Source organism: Erinaceus europaeus, chromosome 13 (genome assembly GCF_950295315.1).
Source record: "Erinaceus europaeus chromosome 13, mEriEur2.1, whole genome shotgun sequence".
NCBI lineage: Eukaryota > Metazoa > Chordata > Mammalia > Eulipotyphla > Erinaceidae > Erinaceus > Erinaceus europaeus.
In genome coordinates this window covers 91,496,600-91,520,546 of record NC_080174.1, presented here as the reverse complement: position 1 = coordinate 91,520,546, position 23,947 = coordinate 91,496,600, and the positions used below count along the sequence as shown (strand labels likewise).

Sequence of the window (23,947 nt, the reverse complement as noted above, 5' to 3'; positions counted from 1 at the left end):
CCCCTTTTCATTGTCTTTTATTCCACATTTCCCTTTCTTTCCTCATGAAGATAGACCTTGCTGTCATAGGAGTCAGCCTCACTGCCTGCTAGATTTTAAGTGTACAGGGCTTTGGAAAGAAGTGTAAACTTGATTCTGATACCCACTTCAGACTTGACACATGGAACTGAGAGGACCCAGAGCATTTTCCTTTTTCCAGATACGAGCCACTGATGCTAAGAAAGCCTGACCGCAGGCGAAGCACGACCCAGACATGGAGCTTCCGGGAAGGAAAGCTCACCTGTGGCTTGCGTGGGCTGGTTGTACAGGTCAGTCACTTTTGGCATCTCCAGGTAAATTAACAGTAGTTGAACCTTCTTGGCAACCCTTACTTAGAATATACTATGATTTGATGTTATATGGGAGAGAAATAATTACAGAGAAAACATGTCACTTTGGTTAAATGAAAATTAAAAAAAAAACTTTTGTATGCAGAGTAAAACTATTGTGAGACAAGCTCTTGAAGGTGATATATTTGGCTGTCGGAAAAGTGATGACATTTCTTTTTTTTTTTTTAATGACTTTCATGACAGCCCAGTATAACAAAATACTAATGATTGCCTGTGATGTTGAGGGCACTTTTTTTTGTTTGTTTTTCTTGTTTTTTTAAATATTTATTTATTTTCCCTTTTGTTGCCCTTGTTGTTTTTTATTATTGTTGTAGTTGTTGTTGTTATTGATGTCGTCATTGTTGGATAGGACAGAGAGAAATGGAGAGAAGAGCGGAAGATAGAGAGGGGGAGAGAAAGATAGACACCTGCAGACCTGCTTCACCACCTGTGAAGCGACTCCCCTGCAGGTGGGGAGCCGGGGGGCTTGAACTGGGATCCTTACACTGATCCTTGCACTTTGTGCCACCTGTGCTTAACCTGCTGCACTACCACCCGACTCCCCTTGTTTGTTTTTCTCTTAGAGTATCTGGATTTCTTTTCTCTTTGATGTAAACTATTTACATAATTTTAAAAAGAAAGAAAAATGTCAGCTAAAAGCCTCCTACTGAATTAGAAGCACTAGTTTAGGCCTGTGAAGGCTTTCTTAGTCTATGCAACAGTGACTAGTCGGCACGCCACCTATGTGTGCTTGATGCTGTTTCTTCCTGCATTCTCAGTGGTGCCTAAATACGCATTCAACCTTACAGAAAGTGAGGAGGAAGATAGCCCGTCACTTTCCTTGGTCATCTACTCAGCCTACCCTGTGATAAACTCTCCCAGTCATATAAGCAAATAGGCATTTGGAAAATCACCTGGCATTTGAAGTTTCTTGCCCTGGTGGCTTCAAGCCAAGATAGAAGCCCTGGATTTGAGAGGAGTGGGTAGCCAGATCTCTTGCAGGCTTGGGTATGGAGCAGAATTCACTGGGCTGTTGGAAAAGCCAGCCTGCATTTTGGCATACCAAAACCTAGCAGACGTTTCGGAAACCCAAGACTTGTGACTGTGTATATACTTTTGCATCAGCCTGTTTTTCCCCCCTCTTTTATATATTTTTTTTATTTGGCATTAATAGTTTGGTACAGGATTATACGATTAAGTTATAGTACCACACCCACCATTAGAGTTCTGTTTCTTCACTCCTCCCCGCCCCCACCTCTCAAAGATAATCACTGGAGTTCTCACAAGTCTTAGAAACACTTTGCTTGCTTCTGTTTTGCTTGGATTTTTTTTTTTTTTTTGGCAAGTTGATGTAAATCAGATTCTAGAATCCACATATGAGTGAAACCATGTGGTAGCTGTCTTTCATCTCTTTACTTCACTAAGCAGCCTCACCTCCAGTTCCATCCATTTTGTCCCAAAGGACACAATACTATCCTTTTTATTGCAGACTAGTATTCCATGGAATCTATCCCATCACTTCTTTAGCCAGTCATCTGATGATGGGCATTTAGGCTGCTTCCACTCTGGCTATTGTGAATAATGGAGCTATGAACATAGAGGTTCAGCCTACGTTTTGTTTCTCTTATTTTTTTATCATCTTTATTTGCTGGATAGAGACCATCAGAAATTGAAAGGGGAGGGGAAGATACAGAGGGAGAGAGACACCTGCAACACTGCTTCACCATTTGCTAAGCTTTGGGGACCGGGGACTCTGACCTGGATCCTTGTGCCTTGTGACATGTGCACTCAGCCATGTGCACCACCCAGCCCCCACCAAGTTTTTATCCAAAGAGTAAACACTAGTACATTAGCCCCTGGCTAGAGAATTCTTATTTTTTAATGTTAATTTTTATTATTATATTTACTTTCTCATTTTTAAAAAAATTTATTAGTGATTTAATGTTGATTTACAAAATTATTAGGTAACAGGCGTATAATTCCACACTGTTTCCACAACTGGAAACCTGTACCCTCTATTAGAAACTGCAGTAGTTATTCCAGGGTCACAGATATGGGTTGACTTATTTTTATAGCTATCTATATCTATATTTATATTTATTTGCCTATTTTTTTAATGGTCCCACCTTCTCTTACTTTCTAAGTCACACACCCATTGCTACTCCTGAATGTCCTTCCTTTATTCCTCTTCTTTCTCTGGGTCTTGAATAATTGGAGTTCAGGGCCCTCTGGTCATTGTCTTCTAACATTTCTTCTCCTCTAGGGGTGTGGACCAAAATTCTTTTTGTGGTATAGAAGGTCTGACTTCTATAATTGCTTCTCCACTGGAGAAGCAGGTGGACCCACACCCCCAGCCTGTTTCTGTCTCCCTAGTGGGGCAGGGCTCGGGGGAGGTGGGGTTCCAGGACACATGGTGAGTTTGTCTGCCCAGGGAAGTCAGGATGGCATCATAGTAGCACCTGAAACTTGGTGGCTAAAAGGTGATAAGACATAAAGCAGGGAAAAGTGTTTAATAAACAGCAACTATAAAATGTAGGAGTAGAGCAGATGAGACTGGAGGTCTTTGGGTGGGAAGAAGTAAGTAAGTCTATTTAAGGTACGTTCCTAGGGGCTTGTAACTTTAGTAATTTTTGCTTGAGCTTGATAGCAAACATGTAGGTGGACTAAAAATATTCTCTGGGGAGATGGTGTGAAAGTTGAATATAGAACTAGAAAGCTGGACTAGGGCAGAGAGTAGCTCTCAAACTTGAAGTAAATATATAAGTACCTGTTTACACCATCATCCTAACCCCAGGCCCTTATCTATTCACATTCAGCACAGGAGTCTGTGTGACCTCTGAGCCCCTGTCAGTCTGAGCTCACAGTCCATGGTCACAGCTGGGAACATTCTAGGCTGTACTCACTTCAGGACCTGTCTTCCTCTTGTGGCAGAGTATGCTGACCCAACCTCCCTTCGGAAAATGGGGCAGTCCCTACCATTACTGCTCTATAGTGAGGGCAAGGTCCCAGAGAGGCCCAGAAGATGGAAGTGACCAGTGATGGTGGAGAGAGGGATCTCTTAGAGGTCTAGGCCCATCATATCTGTGGGAATCCAAGGATTCCCTGACTAGGGCTCCAGGTGATGGGGTGGCCTGGTACTGATCAAAAGCTGCTATTAAGTGAGCCAGTCTGGCTAGATAGTTTGATGTTTTGTTTTGTTTTTTAATAATAATTTTATTTATTTATTTATTTATTTATTTATTTATTACCAGAGCACTGTTTAGCTCTGGCTTATGGTTGTGTGGGGGATTGAACCTGGGACTTTGGAGCCTCTGGCATAACAGTCTGTTTGCATTACCATTATGCTATCTCCCCTCTGCCCACTAGATAGTTCTTAACGTATCTGTCCCTGGTAGGAATCAAGCTTTTCCAGGACATATGCAAAGCTCTAAGGAGCCTCTGGCTGCTATTGGTTGAGATTTATTCTCTTTATCTTTAATGCCCTGGGCTTTTTTTTTTTTTTTTTTTAATCATCAAAGACAAGCTTATATGAAGCACACATCTGGAATGGATTTGTGATTTTTCAATTAGCAAGACAATTCAGGCTTCTAGCTGCAAAAGAGCTTATTGTAATTGGTGGGTGCTGTGTCTGACTCTAGTTTTACTTCTGGTTTATTTCTGCAGCCCATGGGGTTCCCTTTCCAGTTCTCTTGGAGCATCCTCTCCCCACCCCACTCCCGAAAATCTTCAGTGTTTGTTGCTTCTTGTGTTCATATCTTTATTTGTCTTCTCGTGAATGACTTGACAGTGACAAAGAACTAAAAGAGTAGAATGTGTTCTTGTTAGGAAAATAAGCTTCGTTTAGTTTCATACTATTTTTTGTGCATTTAATTTATTCAAACTATTACTATTTGTAAGCATTCCCTAATGAGAGTACCCAGAAAAACAAAGCTTTTGTACTTTGCTTTTAATCTTAGTCAGTGAGTAGTTATTATTACTACCCGCCACTACTCTGCTGCTGCCTTTCACTCATAACCCCTTCACTTCCTAACTTTTCATCACTCCAGAATATTGCGGCTGGTTTTCATCATCTGGAAAGCTTAAAAAAAAACGTAGTAACTGCTTTGCTCTATATTGGACCACAGTTCAAAAATCAGAACTCAAATTTAGTAACTTGTTTCAAATGGCATGTCAAATTTCAGAGTCACTGCTTTTGTTTAAAATAATAATAATACCTCCTTATTCTAACTTGTTTCAGGCCAAAGGAGGACTTTCTGGTTTGTTTGATGGAGCTGAAGTTGTTCTTGGTCCTGACACTTCCATGGAACTGCTGGGGCCAGTTCCCCCTGAACAACAATTCACCGATCAGAAAATGAGGCCTGGTTCTGGGGTGCTGTGCGTTCGGGTCATCCCGGATGGACCGACTAGAGCACTGCAGGTAGCTACATCACGTGAAATCTCACAGCAGCAAACATTTATGGCCGTGTGTTTGGTGGATGTGAGAATATGGTGTACTTACTGATAGAATGTGGATAAGATCTACTTCTTAAAGTTGGTACAAGAATTAAAATGGGGCCTTGTTGGTGGCGCACCTGGTTAAGTGCACACATGACAGTGCACAGGGACCCAGGTTCAAGCCCCTGGTCCCCACCTGCAGGGGGAAAGTTTCATGAGTGGTGAAGCAGGACTGCAGATGTCTCTCAGTCTCTCTCCTGCTCTATCACCCCCCGTCTCAATTTCTAGCTGTCTCTATCCAATATATAAATAAAAATTTAAAAATTTTAAATAATTAAAATATATGTAAATTATATGAAAATGATTTAATAATAGTTACATATGTTATAAATGTGTTACTTTAAATAATTGAAAGACTAATAACATTAACAAAAGAAATGCGTAATCAGACAATTCAGATTTTTTTTTTTTTTTATGAAAGTGGGGTAGAGAAAGTAACTGAAAACCCAGAGATTAAAGGGAGTGGTTGAATTAGTGAGAACACTAATATCTAACACTAATAATATACACCCCATATCTGCAGCAGAGAGTCCTTCCTGAGAGAAGTAACATTCAGAGATCTAAAGGCCAGCGGAAAGGCATTAATCAAGTGGAGATGAGGGGACGTCGAGGGTCTGTGCCCTAATAATGAATGTTCCAGTCACCAGTTATTTATGAAGTGCCTCTTGGAGTCCTCTGTGCTTCTGGGTACTGAGCACATTCTTGTGAAGACAGAGACAGAATTTCCTGCCTTCTTGGAGATTACATTCTAGTGGGTAGACAGAGAAGCAGCTGCTTACATGAGTAAATGATGTAATGTCGGGGAAGTTGATAACGGAAAACCCAGAGATAAAAGGAGTGATCAAATATAGTGAGAATGAAGACGGGAGTCAGAAGCCTGGCCAATTCACTAGCAGCTTGACTCCTGACACATACTCGCATGCTCTCTTCAGGGAGTGACTTGCTGAGACATTTCTTTCAGACTGCTCACTGGCATCAAAGTAGAGAAAGGACGCGGAGTAAGACTGGCGATGCAGACGAGCTGGGGTGTAGCATGTGGTGCTGGCCAAACTAGAGTAAATGGCAGAAGATGGATGTGAGGACTTGAGAGAGAAATGAGTAAGGCCAGAGTCTGCTTCGTAAAGTCAGTCAGAGTGAGTGACTGAATGGCCCGAGAGAGAAGGAGTCCAGATCTTCCCTGGGCAAGTAGGAAGATGAGAATTCACATCAAAAAAGAGCCCACCTGGGAGGGGGGCCTCCTTGCTGTGCGCTCCACCCAGCCTCGGCTCCCTGCACACCGCATGGGAGCATCACCAGCTTCAGCGCTCTGACCTCTCTTTACCTATTTCTAGCTGACATGGAGCAGCAAAGGCAGACCCAGCAATGTTCAAAGGGAGCAAAGACAAGGGGGGACAGAGACAAACACAGGGCAGGCACTGAGAGGGAGCGAGGTACCTTTTAAATTTGTTAGTGTCTGGTCTCCATGTGATGGTGTCTAGAAGTCAGTGTAAATCTGGACCTGAGACTTAGGGAGAGAGATTGTACTGAAGGCACAAATTCATCAGGTCACGGTATAACTAGAGAGCTGAGAGGAAAGCCAGCATATACACCACTGAATGCAGAAAACCGTACGTTATAGCCCACAAACTGATTTTAAAAGTCCCCTCTTTTTAAGGCAGAAACTGCCTTAAAACTGATGTTGAGAATGTATTATATTTTCTCTCTCTTTTTTAAAGAATTTATTTATTTATTCATGAAAAAGATAGGAGGAGAGAAAGAACCAGACATCGCTGTGGTACATGTGCTGCCGGGGATCGAACTCTGGGCCTCATGGTTGAGAATCTAGTGCTTTATCTACTGTGTCACCTCCCGGACCACTATATTTTCTCTTGAGTTAAAATCTTTTTTTTCTTTTTCTTTTTTCTTTTATTTTATTTATTCCCTTTTTGTTGCCCTTGTTGTTTTATTGTTGTAGTTATTATTGTTGTTGTCATTGTTGGATAGGACAGAGAGAAATGGAGAGAGGAGGGGAAGACAGAGAGAGGAGAGAAAGATAGACACCTGCAGACCTGTGAAGCGACTCCCCTGCAGGTGGGGAGCCGGGGTTCGAACCGGGATCCTTATGCTGGTCCTTGTGCTTTGCGCCACCTGCGATTAACCCGCTGCGCTACAGCCCGACTCCCTTGAGTTAAAATCTTAACTAAAGAAGTTTTATTATCTTTATTTATTTGATAGTGACAGCCAGAAACAGAGAGGAAGGGGGAGGGGCCGGGTGGCAGCACACCTAGTTAAGCACACTTGTGGAAGGTCTCTGGTTCAAGTCCCTGGTCCCCACCTGTAGGGGGAAAGCTGTGTGAGTGGTGAAGCAGGGCTGCAGGTGTCTCGCTTTCTCTCTCCCTGTTTCCCCTGACCCTCTCAATTTCTCTGTATATCCAATAAAGATAATTAAAAACAGAGAGGAAGGGAGATAGGAAGGTAGAAGTGGGGAGAGACGGAACATTTACAGCATTGCTTCACCATTTGCAAAGCTTTCCCCCCTGTGGGTAGTGACTGGGGACCCGGACCCCATAACGTGTGCACGCAGCCAGGTGCATCACCACCCTGCCCCTTGCTCTCAAAATCTACAGGTTGCTGTTTACTACACCGACTTAAGCCGCATATGCTTGGCCCTCCGTGAGTCTGACTAGCAGTGATACATGTAATGAGCTAGCACGGGGTGACTTAGGTAGAGTGGCGTTCAGCCTGCACGGCTGCTGTGTTGAGGGTCTCACTGTGGAGGTGTAAAGCCTCAGTGCACCATACCTTCTTTCACTTCAGATAGCAGATTTCTCCCAGCGGAAAAGCGACCGCTCATCTTACGAAGTGGATGAACTTCCTGTTACTGAACAAGAACTACGGAAGTTAAGGAATCCAGATACTGAACAGGAGTTGGAAGTATGTTTTTAATATCGCAAATTCATTCATCTGATCATTGATTTTAGCATTTCGCTCTGTGGTTTTCTAAGTTTAGACCTTTTTGTTTGTTTGTTTGCTTTTATTTTCAATTCTAGGATCCTGCTTTATTATTATTATTATTATTATTATTATTACAGGTTTAATATTGATTTACAAAATCTATAAGATAGTAGACCAGCAGAGTCCTATGTGTCCCCCCCCCCCCCCCCACTGGAAACTGCAGCAGTTCTCCTAAGGTTACAGATATGGGTTGACTTTATATTTATCTCTATCTACATTTTTGCCCATTTTTTTTTCTACAGCCCTGCCTTCATTTCTTTTGCTTCCTTAGTCACACCTACACCTATTACTACTTCCAAGTGTCCTTCCTTTTTTCCTCATTACTCTCAGATAAGAGAAACAGTACCTGACTTCCTCTGGTACTTTTCAGATTTGCTTCCCTTTCAGTAATGGTATGAAAACAAGGTTCCTGGTGGTAAACAGTTCAGGGCTTGGTGGAACTGGGGTTCAGACCCCTCTCCAGGCCTTCCTTTCTCTTTCTGCCCTATCATGTGAGTCTAAATATAGGTATCGCTTCACAGCATTTAATATCTTTAAAACATGAATATGTTACAGAAATGACAAATAACTCAGAGTATTAAAAATGTTGCTAACCTCAGTTGACAAGCTAAACTATATATATATATATTTTTTAAATATTTATTTTCTTTCATTGCCCTTGTTTATTGTTGTAGTTATTATTGTTGTTGTTATTGATGTTGGTGTTGTTGGATAGAACAGAGAGAAATGGAGAGAGGAGGGAAAGACAGTGAGGGGGAGAGAAAGAGAGTCACCTGCAGACCTGCTTCACCGCCTGTGAAGCGACTTCCCTGCAAGTGGGGAGCCAGGGGCTTGAACCAGGGTCCTCATGCTGGTCCTTGTGCTTTGTGCCACGTGTGTTTAACTCGCTGCACTACTGCCCAACTCCCACTAAATTATGTTTTAAAAAAGTCAAGAATACACAAATGGCATTTAATATTTTTTTGGCCCTAATTCTGATCTCTTCATTTCCTGTTGGGTGTATGGAAAAGAGTAAACAATACTCAAAGACGTGAAAATAGCACACATGGTCAAATTCACTGATTTCTTTAAATACTATATATCCATAAAGTAGTGTGTTGAATGCTATGGAAATTTAGTGAACACCTCATTAAAAACTTGTGTCCCAAATAGAAGTATTTTCATAGTTCCATTCCGTTCCTGAAAGCAGAATGTTGTCAGTGTGTAGAGGACAGCATCCTGTCACTCTGGGGTCCTGCTTAGGGCAGGAGGTGTGCCTGGAGAGGGAGACTTCTGGTGCATGATGACACAGCATTTGAGCCATTCTAAGTGCTGCCACCTGCTCACCGGTGAAGAATCGAGGAATTTAAAGTCATTCGTTTCCTTGAACTTTCCTGGCTGCCTTGAGCCTTTTTTTTTTTTTTTTTTTTAATGAAGCAATTCTCCTATTTTTTATTGGGGGGGCAGGAGAGTCAATCTATTTTTTTTAATTTCTTTATTGGGGGGTTCAGTGGTTTACAGTCAACAGTCTTTATTGGGGGGTTCAGTGGTTTACAGTCAACAGTAAAATAGTGGTTTGTGCATGTGTAACATTTCCCTGTTTTTTACATAACAACTCCCCCCACACACACTAGGTCCTCTACCATCATGTTCCAGGACCTGAACCCGCACCCCACCCCAGAGTCTTTTACTTTGGTGTAATGCCTTGAGCCATTTTTAACTATTGTTGGACCATATTTTGGTTTCTTTACAGGTGCTTGTGAAGTTAGAAGGCGGAATCGGATTATCCTTGATTAATAAAGTCCCAGAAGAGCTGGTCTTTGCCAGTCTTACAGGAATTAATGTGCACTATACACAGTTGGCAACCAGTCACATGCTTGAACTCAGCATCCAGGATGTTCAGGTAAGGGGGAGGAGTTCAGGATTCTTTAATGTCCTGTTGACTTGCTGAACACCCAGCCAGGTCCAGTGCTCAGTGTTCCACAGACTTTACTACTTTGCTAGAAATATCTTACAGCCTCTAAAAGGTTATTCTGTGAAATACTTGTTTGTACCTCATTTACCTCACTAATATTTTGTCCCTAGTTCACTAGCACTTTAGAGAATGGAGCCAAGGTAGTGCAGAAGAAGGTGGCCTGGAGCTCCCCATCTTGTTGATAAAAAGAAAATGGGGCGGCCTCAGCTCCCCCAGCCAACATGGCGGCCCCCAGTGTATCATGTGGCGCTGCTCTTTCTCTGTGGTAGAGTTCTCCTCGCCCCAAGACTGGGCCTCAGGAAAACCGCGGCTGCTGAGTTGCAGGCAAGTTTCCGATCCCAGGTATTGAGACTAAGACACACCTTTGTTGTACCAAAAAAGAAAAATGCTGCTTCTCTAAGATGTGAGGCTTACACAATGGATTTTATTAAAAAGCAGATTGAAGAGTTCAACCTAGGAAAGAGACACTTAACCAACATGATGGGAGAAGATCCAGAAACTTTCACCCAAGAGGACATTAATAAAGCTATCACTTACTTTTTCCCAAGCAGTTTGTTTGAGAAACGAGCGAGGCCCATAATGAAGCACCCCAAACAGATTTTCCGAAAACAAAGAGCAGTCCAGTGGGGAGAAGATGGCTGCCCTTTTAATTTCCTCTTTTATACTGGGAAGCAGTCATATTATTCACTAATGCACGAAGTATATGGAAAGCTACTAGATACAGAAGAATGGCAAAGCCAGTTGCAATCCAAAGGTCTATTTTCAGAAAGAACCAAACTCACAGACATGATTGGCAGCAGATGGCCTATTAAGGAGGAACTAGAAGAAGTGTTAGTGGAAAAACTGTCAGATCAAGATCATGCACAGTTTATCCAGCTGCTTGAAAGGTTGTAGACATTGCAGTGTAGAGCCACCGAGGAAGAATCTGTGCAGAGGTTTCACAGGAACATAACTAACTATTCAATCAAATAAACAGCTGATTGAACCTGTGCAGTGTGAGCAGCAGGCAGTGGCCTGCAGCACAAGTGAAGGTAAAAGGAAGAGTGCAAAAGCTGAAGTGATTGTTTATCAACACAGAAGTGGAAGAATAAGTATAAATGGTACTGATTATCTGTAGTATTTCCCAGTGACACAAGACAGAGAACAGCTGATGTTCCCCTTCCAGTTCCTTGACTGGCTTGGCAAGCATGACATGACCTGCACAGTCTCAGGGCGCAGGCGGGCGTCGCAGGCCGGAGCCATCCTCCTGGCAACAGCAAAGGCCTTGTGCAGTTTTGTTTCCAAGGAGGAAGTTGAATGGATGCGGAAAGCTGAGCTTCTAACTGCTGATCCACACATCAAGGAGCGGAACAAGCCAGGCCAAGAAGGTGCCCACAGAAAGTTTACTTGGAACAGACGCTGAGTGCTTGCGGCCAGGACGGGGATGAGGCCTGTGTTGGTGGGCACAACATGCACTTGCTGGCCTATGTGAGGGACATTTGACTTGGAGATGTAAATGCTACTTTGTAAGCTCCCTTTCAAAATAAAAGTGTTTGACTTCAAAAAAAAAGAAAAGAAAAAAATGGGAAGTAATGTCACTGTCATTTAGAGAAATAGAAGTTGGTTTTAGGAAGAAACAACAAGGCAACTAGATTTGTACTTCAGGCCAAGTTACAGGAACAGGGACCAAATTTACTCTCCTATCTAAGACAACCCTGCAATCCAGATGAAATAAATAGACAATAGTTTCAAGACACTAAACGTTAAGACGGTGACCCTTGAGAGGTGGGAGCTAAAGAGATGAGCCCTGCTGTTGCCACAACTGCTGCCTTGAGAAAGTTTCCACCAGGAATCAAACCTGAGGCAGAAGCCAACAGCATGGTGAGTTAAAGAAAGAAAAAGACCAGTGACTCCCATAGACCAAGTCATCAGAGCTCCCTGGAGGAGAGAGCCCTTAAGAAGGAAGACCTGGGACAGCCACAGGGCCTCCCCCCACTGCCCAGCCAGCCTGCAGCACAGGACGGATCACTGATGGTCGTGTTCATCCAGACCTCCTGGGATGGTCAGGTGGACGATGTCTCTTACCCAGACTTGGGGACGGCACTTGTTTGCCAGTTCTTGGTGGAAGAATGAATGACACATGAGACATTTCAAGAGTTCTCAAAGTCTTTTCTCTCTGGTGAGATACAACTAGTCCCAGACTGAACACTATTCCCGGTGTCTCCTAACAAGTCATAAAATGAAGATGCGAAAAGATCAATCTGTCTTCATGGAAACCACCTGTCTCCAAACAGCTCCAGATGTAATGCAGTGAGAGCATGTGCCACCCCAAACCTCCAAGCCCTCGGGTCTCCCAGCTGTGCACAGGGACAGAAAAGCTCAGTATAATGAGGGGTAGCCAGGTACGAGCAGCCCAGAGCTCACACCGAGCTAGGCTTTCCAGGAAAGGGCATGGAAACTGCTGTCCTAGCGTCGAGGGAGGGCCTCACAGTACAGTGCCCCCAGCCTGACCTGACACCCAGGGCTTGAACCCTAGCCCCACAGATTTCAGCATGGCACCTTAATCTCTCCTCTCAGGAAATTAACCAATCATTTGTTATTTATTTATTTTAACTGTTACAGGGTGGGGAGATCGAATAATGGTTATGCAAAAGGCTTTCATGCCAGAGGCTCTGGAGTCCCAGGTTCAATTCCCAACACAATAAACCAGAGCTGTGCACTGCTCTAGGGGGGAAAAAAGATAATAAAATAAACTGTTATTATAGGTCTGTATGTTCAGGTAGAGATGTGGAATACACAAAAACTAAGATCTTATTGACATTAAGATGAAATGAAAAGTACACCAATGGAATTTTATATTTAAAGTGCAGGGGAAAAAAACGATAAATTTGAAGCATAGCAGTAGAAAGAAAAAAAAAAAAGAAACACCAGTGACCGATAGGGTTAGCTTGATGCAAAATGGCATCTGGATAATTGAAGTATCTAAAGGAGAGGGAGAGAGGAATGGACAGGGTAGGACAGGACAGCTGAAGAAATTTGGAGTGGTCTGGGAGGTGGCACAGTGGATTAAACAGCAGACTCTCAAGCATGAGGTCTTGAGTTCAGTCCCCAGCAGCACAAGTACCAGAGAGATGTCTGGTTCTCTCTCTCTCCTATCTTTCTTATCAATCAATAAATAAAATCTTAAAAAAAGAAAGAAATTTGGACATGAAATTAACTAACTAATGAAAACTGTAAGCCTGCAGATAATTTCCCCAGCTGTTGATCATGCCTTTGAAACCTCTCTGTGTCCAAAATGACACACAGCAAGAAAGGGACTACTAGTAATTTAAGTGTGTGGGTGTGTGTGTGGGGGGGGGGGGGGCTGAGCTTTCTCTCATCCCCAAAATAACCGAGTAAATGATATTGTAACACATAAAACCAAAACTGCACTAATATCAAGTAACAGCAGGAATGACAGGATAAACAAGGCCTGTGTACAGTATCTGGGGGAAGGAAGTGGGTGGTGGCACTTTAACTGCTTGGCGTACACTCAGGCTTGCTGCAAAACAAACAGGACACTGGGTTTGCTTTTTGCCTCTTGTCCTGAAAGCAAAAGTTCTTTTAGATTTCTTTTGGTCGGTGAAAACAGTCACATAGGTCTTGTCAGAGCTAAGTAACATGAAGCAAAGGTCAGGGTATACCTGTATCTGGACATCTGTCTATCTCCTCTATCTCTCTCTCTGACACACACACACACACACCATGAAGGAAACCACACAAAGGCTCTTAGCAATCACATTATGAAAATGATACAACGCCAGATTTCAAAAGCTACATTACACATAGAGAACAAAGATAACACTTGTTTTCTTACTGGCAGCAACGTAAATCAGAAGTCAGTAATCGACGTTGTTAAAGTACTGAAAGGGGAACAAAATGCCAACCCAGAGTTCTGTGCTCCGTAAAGATAGTTTTTGAAAACAAGCATGAAATGAAAATGTCTTTAGGTAGGAGTTGGGTGGTGTCTCGCCCGACAGAGCACGTGTCACAATGCACGAGGACGCTAGGTGAAGCCTCTGGTTCCAACTTGAGTAGGAACACAAGTAGTGAAGCAGTGCTGAGGTGTCTCCTTGCTCTTCTCTGTCTCTCACCTCTGGAAAAAAAAGAAAGAGGGAGACCAAGCAAAGAAGGAAAGAGGAAGCTGCCAGGAGCAGTAGAGTCATGCAGGCACCAAGCCCCAGCTATAACCTTGGTAGGAAAGATAAAGGAGGAGGAGGAGAAGAAAAAAGATTTTAGACATGAAACAGTTGAACCGATGTCTTACCGCAAGTAGTAGAGGACTTCATTAGGCAGAATGGTGTCAGGTGGGCACCTGAGTCTGGAAGGGAAAATGTAGATGAGGGAAATACAAACTCACAACAGCAGTGAGCTCTCTCCTCACACCTGTGAAAGCCACCTTTATTTTTTCGAAGGTTGATTTGTTTTAATGAGCACCGCTAGTCTACAGTGGTACCAGTTATTCAACCTGGGGCCTTTGAGGTGCAGGCAAAACTAGTTCTTAAGAAGACGATTAAAGTTAGTCAATCTCAAGAGCAAAAGAAAACATGTCCTTTTATCAAGAGAGAAACTGGAAGATTCCTTGTGTGGAAGAGTGGACGCTTTACCATGTATAAGAGCTTAGGCTCAGGCCCAAGGCCTCCCCATGGCTGTATTTCTCTTCCTTTTCCTCCTCCTTTTTCTCCTCCTCCTCCCCTTCCTTCTGCTTCTCCTTCTCCAATTTATTTCACATCTTACAGCCCCTTCTGGATTGCCATTGTGAAAATCCTTTTCAGAAGGTTTTTTTTTTTTAACCTCTCAGAGAAGGTCTTACGAGCTATTCACAATTTATTAATTTCATTTACTGTTGACTTGAAATGTGTTTTGGCTATACCATTGTTTTAAACCATAAAAAAAAGGAACCAATTTGAAAACTTTCTATGATTATAGTGCTATGAGAAATAAATTATTTTTTTTAATTTTATGGATGATTTAATAGTGGTTTATAAGCTTAAGAAATTACAAGGGTAGGGGCCAGGTGGTGGTGCACCTGGTTGAACACACATGTTATAGTGTGCAAGGACAGGAAGGTTTCCGTAGTGTAGTGGTTAGCACGTTCGCCTCACACAATATGCAAGGACCCAGGTTCCAGCCCTCAGTACCCACTTGCATTGGGAAAGCTTTGCGAGTACTGAAGCAGGTCTGCAGGTGTCTCTCTTTCTCCCTCTCTGTCTCCCCCTACCCTCTCAACTTCTGGCTATCTTTATTCAGTAAATAAAGATTTTTCAAAAATCTTTAAAACTTACTGGTGTACAGTTCCACGTGATACCCTCCACCAAAAGTCTGCCCTTCCCCCAGTAACCATTTTAGGTCTATGAGGAAAAGTCTCAAATCTGATTGGGAGAATAAGCTAGAATTCACATCCTTGGTTGTATATCTTCTTCCCCAAATACATTCAGGGAAAGAACTAAGGAGGAATCAGAAGAAGAAAAGAAACTTTCTTGTTCTAGGAGGTAGATGGCATAATGCTCTGGTTTAAAAAGAAAACGTCTCCCCCATTTCTTTTTAAATGCACTTCACACATTCTTACTGCAAGGTGTGGTGCTGAACTCTGGGGAGATGGCCGAGAGTCAACTAATGGTGCTTGTGCTCCTTTTCCCTTTTTCCTTTCTGAGCCAGCAGACCAGGGGGAGCGTCAGCCACTTACTGAGCAGAAAGGCAAATGAGTAACTGATCATCACTCTGAAGGGAAAATACTTGCAGTCCTATTTTCAGTATGTGCTTCTTGTAACCCACTGTGATCACAAATAAAAAAATAAAATAAAAATGAAGCGTCTGCAAAAGAGCTTTCTGAAGAACTGAATACTAAACTTGGAAGAAGAGAATGAGCAAAGCCAAGGGGAAGTGCTAGGGGAAAACTTTGCAGGACCAGTCAGAGTGGGAGGGAGAAGAGTCTCTGTTCACATCTGAGAAATAATTTGGAAGCGTGTGTGTGTGTGTTTGGAGGCCTGAGGTGTGGTGGTGTGGTGGTGAAGCTGGGCAAGTGGCCCGATGATGCTGGTGTGAGAAGTTTCTTTTATCCTGGGTGGGGGAGATAGCATAATGGTCATGCAAACAGACTCTCTTGCCTGAAGCTCCCAGGTCCCAGGTTCAATCCCCTGCACCACCATAAGCCAGAGCTGAGCAGCAGTGCTCTGGTAAGGGGGAAAAAAAATAATAAGTTTGTTTTATCCTAAAAGTAGGGACCGCTGAAGAGTGTAGAGGAAAGAGGGAATGACTTTAAGTCTTTAAGCTGGCAAGATAGGCCACCTGGTAGGGGACCTGCATTGCCAGGCATATAACCCAGGTTTGAGCCAGCAGAGGACTGCAGCACTGTGATGCCTCTTCTGTCTCTCTCCCTCCATCTCTTTGAAAGTTGGCCTGGAGCAGTAGCCCAGCAATGAGAAATAAATTCAAGATTCCTGCAGATGCTTTTTGGAGAAGTACATTCTGGAGGCAAGAGCAGAAACACAAGCAAGTGCTCTAGTCTCTTGCCTTCACCTGCATATTTAGTACCCAACAGGAGGAGAGTCAGCAGCAGTTAGACAAAACGGCTCCATGTCAATCCCTGTGCTACTTATAATGGCAACGGTGGAGAATTTGGTGCCAGAAATATCAGCATTTGAAACCCAACTCTTCCATTCACTAGCTGTGTGCCTGTGGGCAAGTGATTTAACATTTCTTAAGTGCCGTTTAACTGTTTGTATGGAAGGGTTGTAGTAAAGGGTGCGCGCGCACGCGCATGTGTGTGTGTGTTGTACAACGTACACTTCAGGGTAACATACGGACATTTTATTCTTTCCCCTCCATAGTGTGGGTCTTTGGTATAAAACAGAAAGGCAGCCAAGCCTCCTGCTATTCACTCACTCCCCAGAGCACATAGGGTGTATTTTCAGTTAGAGTGCTGATGTGAATGAACATGGTGTGGAAGCAGTTCTGGTCTGGGGAGACAGTATAATGGTTTTTCAAATGAGGCTCTGAGGTCTCTGGTTCAATCTTAGTACCACCATTAGCTAGAGCTGAGCAGTGCTCTTCTCTCTCTCTCCCAGTAGCTCTCTTTCCCTAAAAATAAATAAAATGTTAAAGAGAGAGCTGTCCCTAATGCCTCGGATATCAAAGGTGAAGGGAGAGAGAGGGCTTCAGGAAAGGCAACTGCTTCCATTTGTAGCCACAGGAACTACTGCTAGTTTTGGTTGTCTTCTCTTAAAGAACTTAGGATGAAAGAAACACTGATAGCATAGTGGCTAAGAGTACTGGCCTTGGGATCAGACAGGCCTGGGTTCAGGTTCTAACATGTCAGCAAGTGACTCAAGATGTTACCTGCAAGGTCACTAATGTGCCCACCACATAAAGTACAGCTTCTGGTATTGTCATTGTCACTACTGTTCCTAGTCTTCAGTGAGGATATGCTTTCCCCTACTATTTGCAAAACAGCCCAATAACTTGTTCTTTTCCGAGTGTTCTGCATGTGATAGGAGTCCATTCAAAGACGAAAAATGTCAGCTGAGCAACGTGTCTCTTTTCTTTGCCTTGCTGTTTTCCACGTCTTAGGTGGACAATCAACTCATCGGTACCACTCAGCCCTTCATGCTGTATGTCACTCCCCTGAGCAACGAGAACGAGGTCATTGAGACAGGCCCTGCCGTGCAAGTGAACGCAGTGAAGTTCCCCAGCAAGAGCACACTGACCAACATCTACAAGGTAGGCTGGTGGACGCACCCCAGGCCAGAGGACTGGCTTGTCTTGGCATAGCCGCGTCTCAGAACACAAACACAGGTTATGGAGGGAGATGGTTCTGTGGGACTGTTTTCCTCAGAGTGAAGTCTCTGTAGGGAAGTCTGACCTTTTCTAGGCAGACTAGGAATCTGGTAGTGTCCAGGTAGATTACCCAAAATAGAATCACAATTCAAAGACTTGTGGACAAGGAGAAGAGGGGGCCTGCACACAGGACAGAATTGTGCTGTGAGTTACTAAACACCGAGACTCAGAACTCTCCTGGAGGAAGAGCTCCATGGACAGAGCTAATGTTACAACAGTGAGTTCTGGGAAAGTGAGAACTAACAGTTTGCAGCTTGTGGTTTTGGTCCTGTCACCAGGAGTCAACTGAGACCAAGCCTCCATGTGCCTTCCGATCCATTAGCCCTTCCCTGCGGCTGTGCCTGTGTTGTCCATATCAGCACGCTCACCCAGCACCAGGCAGCCGACAATGGAATCCTGACTAATGAGGGGCAGATGCCTTGGCAGCCAAACAAGGAGATGGTGATTCTTTTTCTAAACATCTTTTGGAATTTCTTGGTTAATTATAACAGTGGAGAGAGAGTTGCCAGCAGTGATTGTGCCGCGTGTCCATAAAGCCCAGTCAAGAAAGAACGTGTCCTGTGATAGGGGTCTTCTTCGTGACACAGAAGACGGGGTCCTGCCGGTGTTCACAGTGCAAATCATACTTTTTTTTTTTCTTTAAATCTCCAGCATCTGATGATCACAGCTCAGAGATTCACGGTGCAAATTGAAGAAAAGCTGCTTCTCAAACTGCTGAGTTTCTTTGGCTACGACCAGGCGGAGTCAGGTAATGCTGTGTGTTCTGGCTTTGCATCAAAGTCGGACCGTGGACAGCACGCTTTGAGCCTGCTCATCAAAACTTGTTGTCTCTAAGTGTCTAATAACCTTTCTCCCGTTTCTTATCCTGAGTCAGAAACCTGGGGTTTATGTTTAAAGTGTTGTCTTTCCAAGCGTTACTTATGCACAGATGGACCTGTGAGCAGAGAAACAGCTGGACCTGTGAACAGAACATGGTAGCATGCCCAGTAGGGAGCTCTTGGGAAGCAGTATACTATCTCACTGTTTTGCTGCTGCTGTTTCTTTCTCCTTCCTCCTCCTCCTCCTCCTCCTCCTCCTTCTCCTCCTCCTCTCCTTCTCCCTCTCCTTCTCCCTCTTCCTCTCCCTCTCCCTCTCCCTCTCCCTCTCCCTCTCCCTCTCATTCTTATTCTTCCTCCACATCTTCTCTAGGATAGCCAAAAAAAAAAAAAAAAAAAATGATGTTATTAGGAAACCAGTTTGTTCCCTGACCTTTTTTTATGAAACAGACTCAGGGCCCAAAAGTCAGAAGCCTCATTGCAAGTCCTTTTGTTTCAGTTGAGAAAAATGCTGCTGGCCTTAACTTGTTCCACCATAAACTTCTCTTCTGCTGTATGTCATTACCAAAGTGTCTACTTATTTCACCTTTTTTTGGAGAGGACAGTGAGACAAATGAATGAAAACCTCAATTCTCCAGCAATCCTACAGAAATACTAGCTTCTATGTCCTTGTTTTAGATTCCCCACCATCGTTTTTGGAAGGTGGTTTATATAGTTCAGAAAGAAGTCGGCCGGGCTGGAAAGATAGCCCGCTGGGTAGGACAAGTGCCTTCCCTCGTATGAACTAAGTATGAGCCTTGCTGCTGAGGGGAGCCCTGGTGCAGTAGTATCTCTCCCTGTGTGTCTCTGTGTCTCTGAAAAGTCAGCTTGGGAGAGTAAAATTGCCTTTATGTGAGGCTCTAATTGTGGGAGAAAGATGAATGCTTAGTTTTTTTTTTTAATTTCCCTTTTGTTGCCCTTGTTGTTTAACATTGTTGTGGTTATTGATGTTGTTGTTGGATAGGACAGAGAAATGGAGAGAGGAGGGGAGGACAGAGAGGGGGAGAGAAAGACAGACACCTGCAGACCTGCTTCACCACCTGTGAAGTGACTCCCCTGCAGGTGCGGAGCCGGGGGCTTGAACCGGGATCCTTATGCCGGTCCTTGCGCTTTGTACCACGTGCGCTTAACCCGTTGCGCCACTGCCCGACTCCCAGAATGCTTAGTCTTTTAAAGCTTAAAGTAAGGGTTTTGTTTTGTTTTGTTTGTCTATAATGACAAAAGGGAAAAGAACTCACTGGGAACATATGCACATCCAGGATGTGTATCAAGAACACTCACACACACTCACACACACAGACACACTCACACACACAGACACACTCACACACACACACACACACACACACTCACACACACACACTCACACACAGACACACACTCACACACACACACACACTCACACACACACAGAGTCACACATACACTCACACACACACACTCACACACACTCACACACACAGAGTCACACACACTCACTCACACACACACACACACACACAAACACACACTCTTTGCTGTTTTATCACAGACTTGGAATTTAGGCCTTAAGCACCTCAGGGTTGAAGAGCAAGACTGTGTGTTTAGTGCCGTGTTGTCTGTGCTGTGTGTCTGAATGCCAGTATTTATTCACATACAAACAGCCACTTGAGAGCTTGCCTGCCAGGTGTCTGTTCTCCTTTGGTGCCTGCCTTGGAGTTTTACTTTGAATTTGGTTGAACTTGCTTACTTGCAAGTTTTCCTCTAAGTTCCACTAAGTTAATATCTCTGCAGCTGGAGTATAGAGGTTTTAGATTTTTTTTAAAATCCTTACTGTTGGAACATACTCTGCTTTTTCTAGCTATTTGCGTTACTTTAACACAGGCATTCAGGTCTCTGTTGCAATACAATTTACACATGCGCGCGCGAACACACACACACATGTCTTACACTGTAAGTTTGTTCAGTAACTAGATGTACAGTCCCTATGGTTTGTTTTGAGGTATTTGAAACCAACTGAAAATAAGCTGTTCACATGAGTCTAGCATCAACTGGAAAGAGCACATGACTGTGTTTTAGAAAAGATTAATTTATGTATTTTGAATAGAGACAAAAACTAAGGGGAAAGAGAGAGAGAAAAGGAGAGAAAGACAGCTGCAATACTGCTTCATTGCTTATGAAGCTTCCCCCCTGCAGGTGGAACCTGGGGCTTGAACTTGGGTCCCTGGGCACTGTAACGTGTGTGTTCCACCAGGTGCACCACCACCCAGCCCCCCACACTGCTGTGTTTTAGTCCATGTCCACCCTTTTCACTCTGGGAGAAAAAATCTGCCTCAACTGCGCTGTTTTAGTGGATGCCTGCCCCTGTGGAGCGAGTGCTGTGTGCACTGCCCACGCTCTGTGGCCTCCCACTCTTCCTTGCTCTGTGTTTCCTTGTAGAGTTTCATGCGCACTCATTCTTTTTCAGATTTATTGTTTGTTTTTGTTGTTGTTCAGTATGACTAGGTCAGTCATTCTACACTCCACATCTATATTTGGATATCTTATGAAATAAATTACTATAATGTGGCTATTTATATTGATAGTAATGACAACATTGTTTTTAGAAAGCTTGTTGCTAACACGTCCACCTAGGACTTCTGCTCTTCCCACCTGGGTTATTGTATTTTATTTTATTTTTCTCACCTGGCAGGTGGTATAGACTCACAAATCAAAAGACTAAGCTATTGAGCCTTTGGAATAAGCAACATGAAATAGACTTATTTTTATAAATAAATGGTGTCAAAATACAGTGTCTGTTAAGAAACATAAAACTGTCTTCTCGGGAGTCGGGTGGTAGCTCAGCGAGTTAATCGCAGTGAGTTAAGCACAGGTGGCGCTAAGCACAAGGACCAGCATAAGGATCCTGGTTCAAACCCCTGGCTCCCCACCTACAGGGGAGTCATTTCACAAGCAGTGAAGCAGGTCTGCAGGTGCCTGTCTTTCTCTCCCCCTCTCTGTCTTCCCTTCTTCTCTCCATCTCTCTCTGTTTTATCCAACAGCAACATCAATAATAACTACAACAATAAAACAGCAAGGGCAACAAAAGGAAATAAAGAAAAAAGAAAAGAAAAAATCCCCCCCCCCCCAAAAAAAAAAACTGTCTTCTCAAAAAGTCAGCATAGAGAAGATAACGTGATAGGGGCCAGGTGGTGGTACACCTGGTTGAATGTATATGTTGCGATGTTCAAGGACCCAGATTCAAACCCCCAGTCCCCACCTGCAGGGGGAAAGTTTTGCAAGTGGCAGAGTAGGGCTGCAGGTGTCTCTCTGTCTCTCTCCCTTTCTATCACACCCTTCCTTCTCAATATCTGGCTGTCTCTGCCCAATAAATAAAGATAATTAAAAAAAAAAAAAGAGATAACGTGTCTAAATTTCACATTGAATATTTTTCAATGTGAATAGGAATATTTGAATTCTAACTCAGAATATTTGTTTAAAATTGTTTTTGTTTTTGTTTTACCTGTGTACCAGAGGTGGAAAAATATGATGAAAACCTGCACGAAAAGACAGCTGAGCAAGGTGGAACACCGACTCGGTACTACTTTGAGAATCTCAAAATCAGCGTCCCCCAGATCAAGCTGAGTGTGTTCACCTCCAACAAGCTGCCTCTGGATCTGAAGGTGAGCTCCTGCTGCTGCTGCTGCTGCTGCTAAGTCATTATCTGGACTGCTTAATGGTGATGTGAAGACACTCAAGCCTGAGGCTCTTAGTCCCAGGTCCAGTCTCCAGCACCACCATCAGCCAGAGCTGAGTGGTGTTCTAGTAGAAAGTAGGAAAAAAGAAAGGTGTGTGTGTATATGTGTGTGTGTGTGTGTGTATATATTTTAAGTATTTTATTTACTTTATTTTTGAGAGACATGCAGAGAAAGAAAGACAGAGAGAAACACCAGAGCACTGCACAGCTCTGGCTTATGGGCTATACGTATATATATATTTTTTCTTCCCTTGGGAAATGAATGCTTGTGTGAGCTGTTTGTTTTCCTTCCTACATCATTTACAACAAATACTGTTATGGTTTTCCCCCTTTTGGGAGGCTTATGGCTCTGTGTATTCCTTTCTCCCCTCCCTTCCTTCCTTGCTCCCCTTCCTGTCACCCATCCGTATTTAAGTGTGTCCACTAAAGATCAGAGTATTAAAGAGATGAAGAGTGGCATCAGGTTTACTTATCCTCTATTTAGCTTTTGGCTTCCTTGAGGTGAGGTAAGAGCTTCTTCTCCTAGGGCTGCTCCCAGCCTCAAGGGAAAAACCACACCCAATACACTGTCTTCCTTTTGGTGCTGAACGCCTTGACTCCTGGCTTTTTACCCTTTCTCAGTGTCTGTCTCCTCATAAGTGGTTGACACTAGACATGTCTGCCACATTTCAAGGAAGACTTGGCCACCTAGCTGAGTTGTGGCCTTGTCTGTCCCACACCAGGCCATGGCACTTTTACACTGGACAGATGTAGTTAGAATGCCATTTTTGTTTTCTACAATAAAGTCAGTTTTAAGTAAGGGATGGGCTGGGATCCCAGTTCAAACTCATCCTGCTCCAAAGTCTGAATATCACTGCCCTTCTAGAACATAAGGAACTAGACAAGTTGAACACTCTTAGAGTCCCCAATTATTCCTTTGCCCCAGGACAAGGACACTGGAGTTGAAAGTGTCTTGCCTGCATAGAGAGGTTTAATTGGAGGGGGTCGAACGGTAGCACAGCGGGTTAAGCACACAGGGTGCAAAGCGCATGGACCGGCGCAAGGGTCCCAGTTCAAGCCCCCGGATCCCCACCTGCAGGGGAGTCGCTTCACAGGTGGTGAAGCAGGTCTGCAGGTGTCTGTCTTTCTCTCCCTCTCTCTGTCTTCCCCTCCTCTCTCCATTTCTCTCTGTCCTATCCAATAACAACGACATCAATAACAAAAACAACAATAATAACTAAGACAACAAGGGCAACAAAAGAGGGGGGAAGCAAATTAAAAAATAAAAAATTTTTAAAAAGAGAGGTTTAATTGGAGTGCAAGGAGAATCCAGGTTGTTGCTGGGACATCTTCCCCATGGGCTGGTCCTAGATCTGCCTCCCTCCAGCCCATCCCATTGCTTCACGGGGTTCCTTCTGCTTTCTTAAAGATTGCTGTCGGCATCTGACTTCTTGCTAATCACTGTGGCTTTTCTCACTCTCTCAGTCTGTTTGCATGAAAATACTACAAGCTCATCTCTCTGACAGGAGCAACTAGAGAACCTGAGCAGGTCACTAAAAAGCCTGGAGTCGGGGCCGGGTGGTGGTGCATGGGTGAACACACATGTCACAATGCACAAGGACCCGGGTTCGAGCCCTCAGTCCTCACCTGCAGGAGGAAAGCTTTGCGAGTGGTGAAGCAGGGCTGAAGATGTCTATCTGTCTCCCTCTCTGTCATTCCCTTTCCCTCTCGATTT

The 23,947-nt window shown here is 43.7% G+C and overlaps 1 protein-coding gene and 1 pseudogene across 3 annotated transcripts in view; both read left to right on the top strand.

The window, feature by feature from the left end:
* VPS13D (vacuolar protein sorting 13 homolog D) overlaps window positions 1-23,947 on the top strand; it is a 267,871-nt gene that overhangs the window by 134,845 nt on the left and 109,079 nt on the right. For all 3 annotated transcript variants that reach the window (XM_060170884.1, XM_060170883.1, XM_060170882.1), the window contains 7 exons: window positions 200-308; window positions 4,606-4,785; window positions 7,659-7,775; window positions 9,589-9,738; window positions 17,398-17,547; window positions 18,316-18,412; window positions 22,011-22,159. In XM_060170884.1, coding sequence (XP_060026867.1) covers window positions 200-308; window positions 4,606-4,785; window positions 7,659-7,775; window positions 9,589-9,738; window positions 17,398-17,547; window positions 18,316-18,412; window positions 22,011-22,159 — 952 coding nt within the window. The remainder of the gene's footprint in view (window positions 1-199; window positions 309-4,605; window positions 4,786-7,658; window positions 7,776-9,588; window positions 9,739-17,397; window positions 17,548-18,315; window positions 18,413-22,010; window positions 22,160-23,947) is intronic.
* LOC103122389 (small ribosomal subunit protein uS9m-like) lies at window positions 10,022-11,937 on the top strand (annotated as a pseudogene).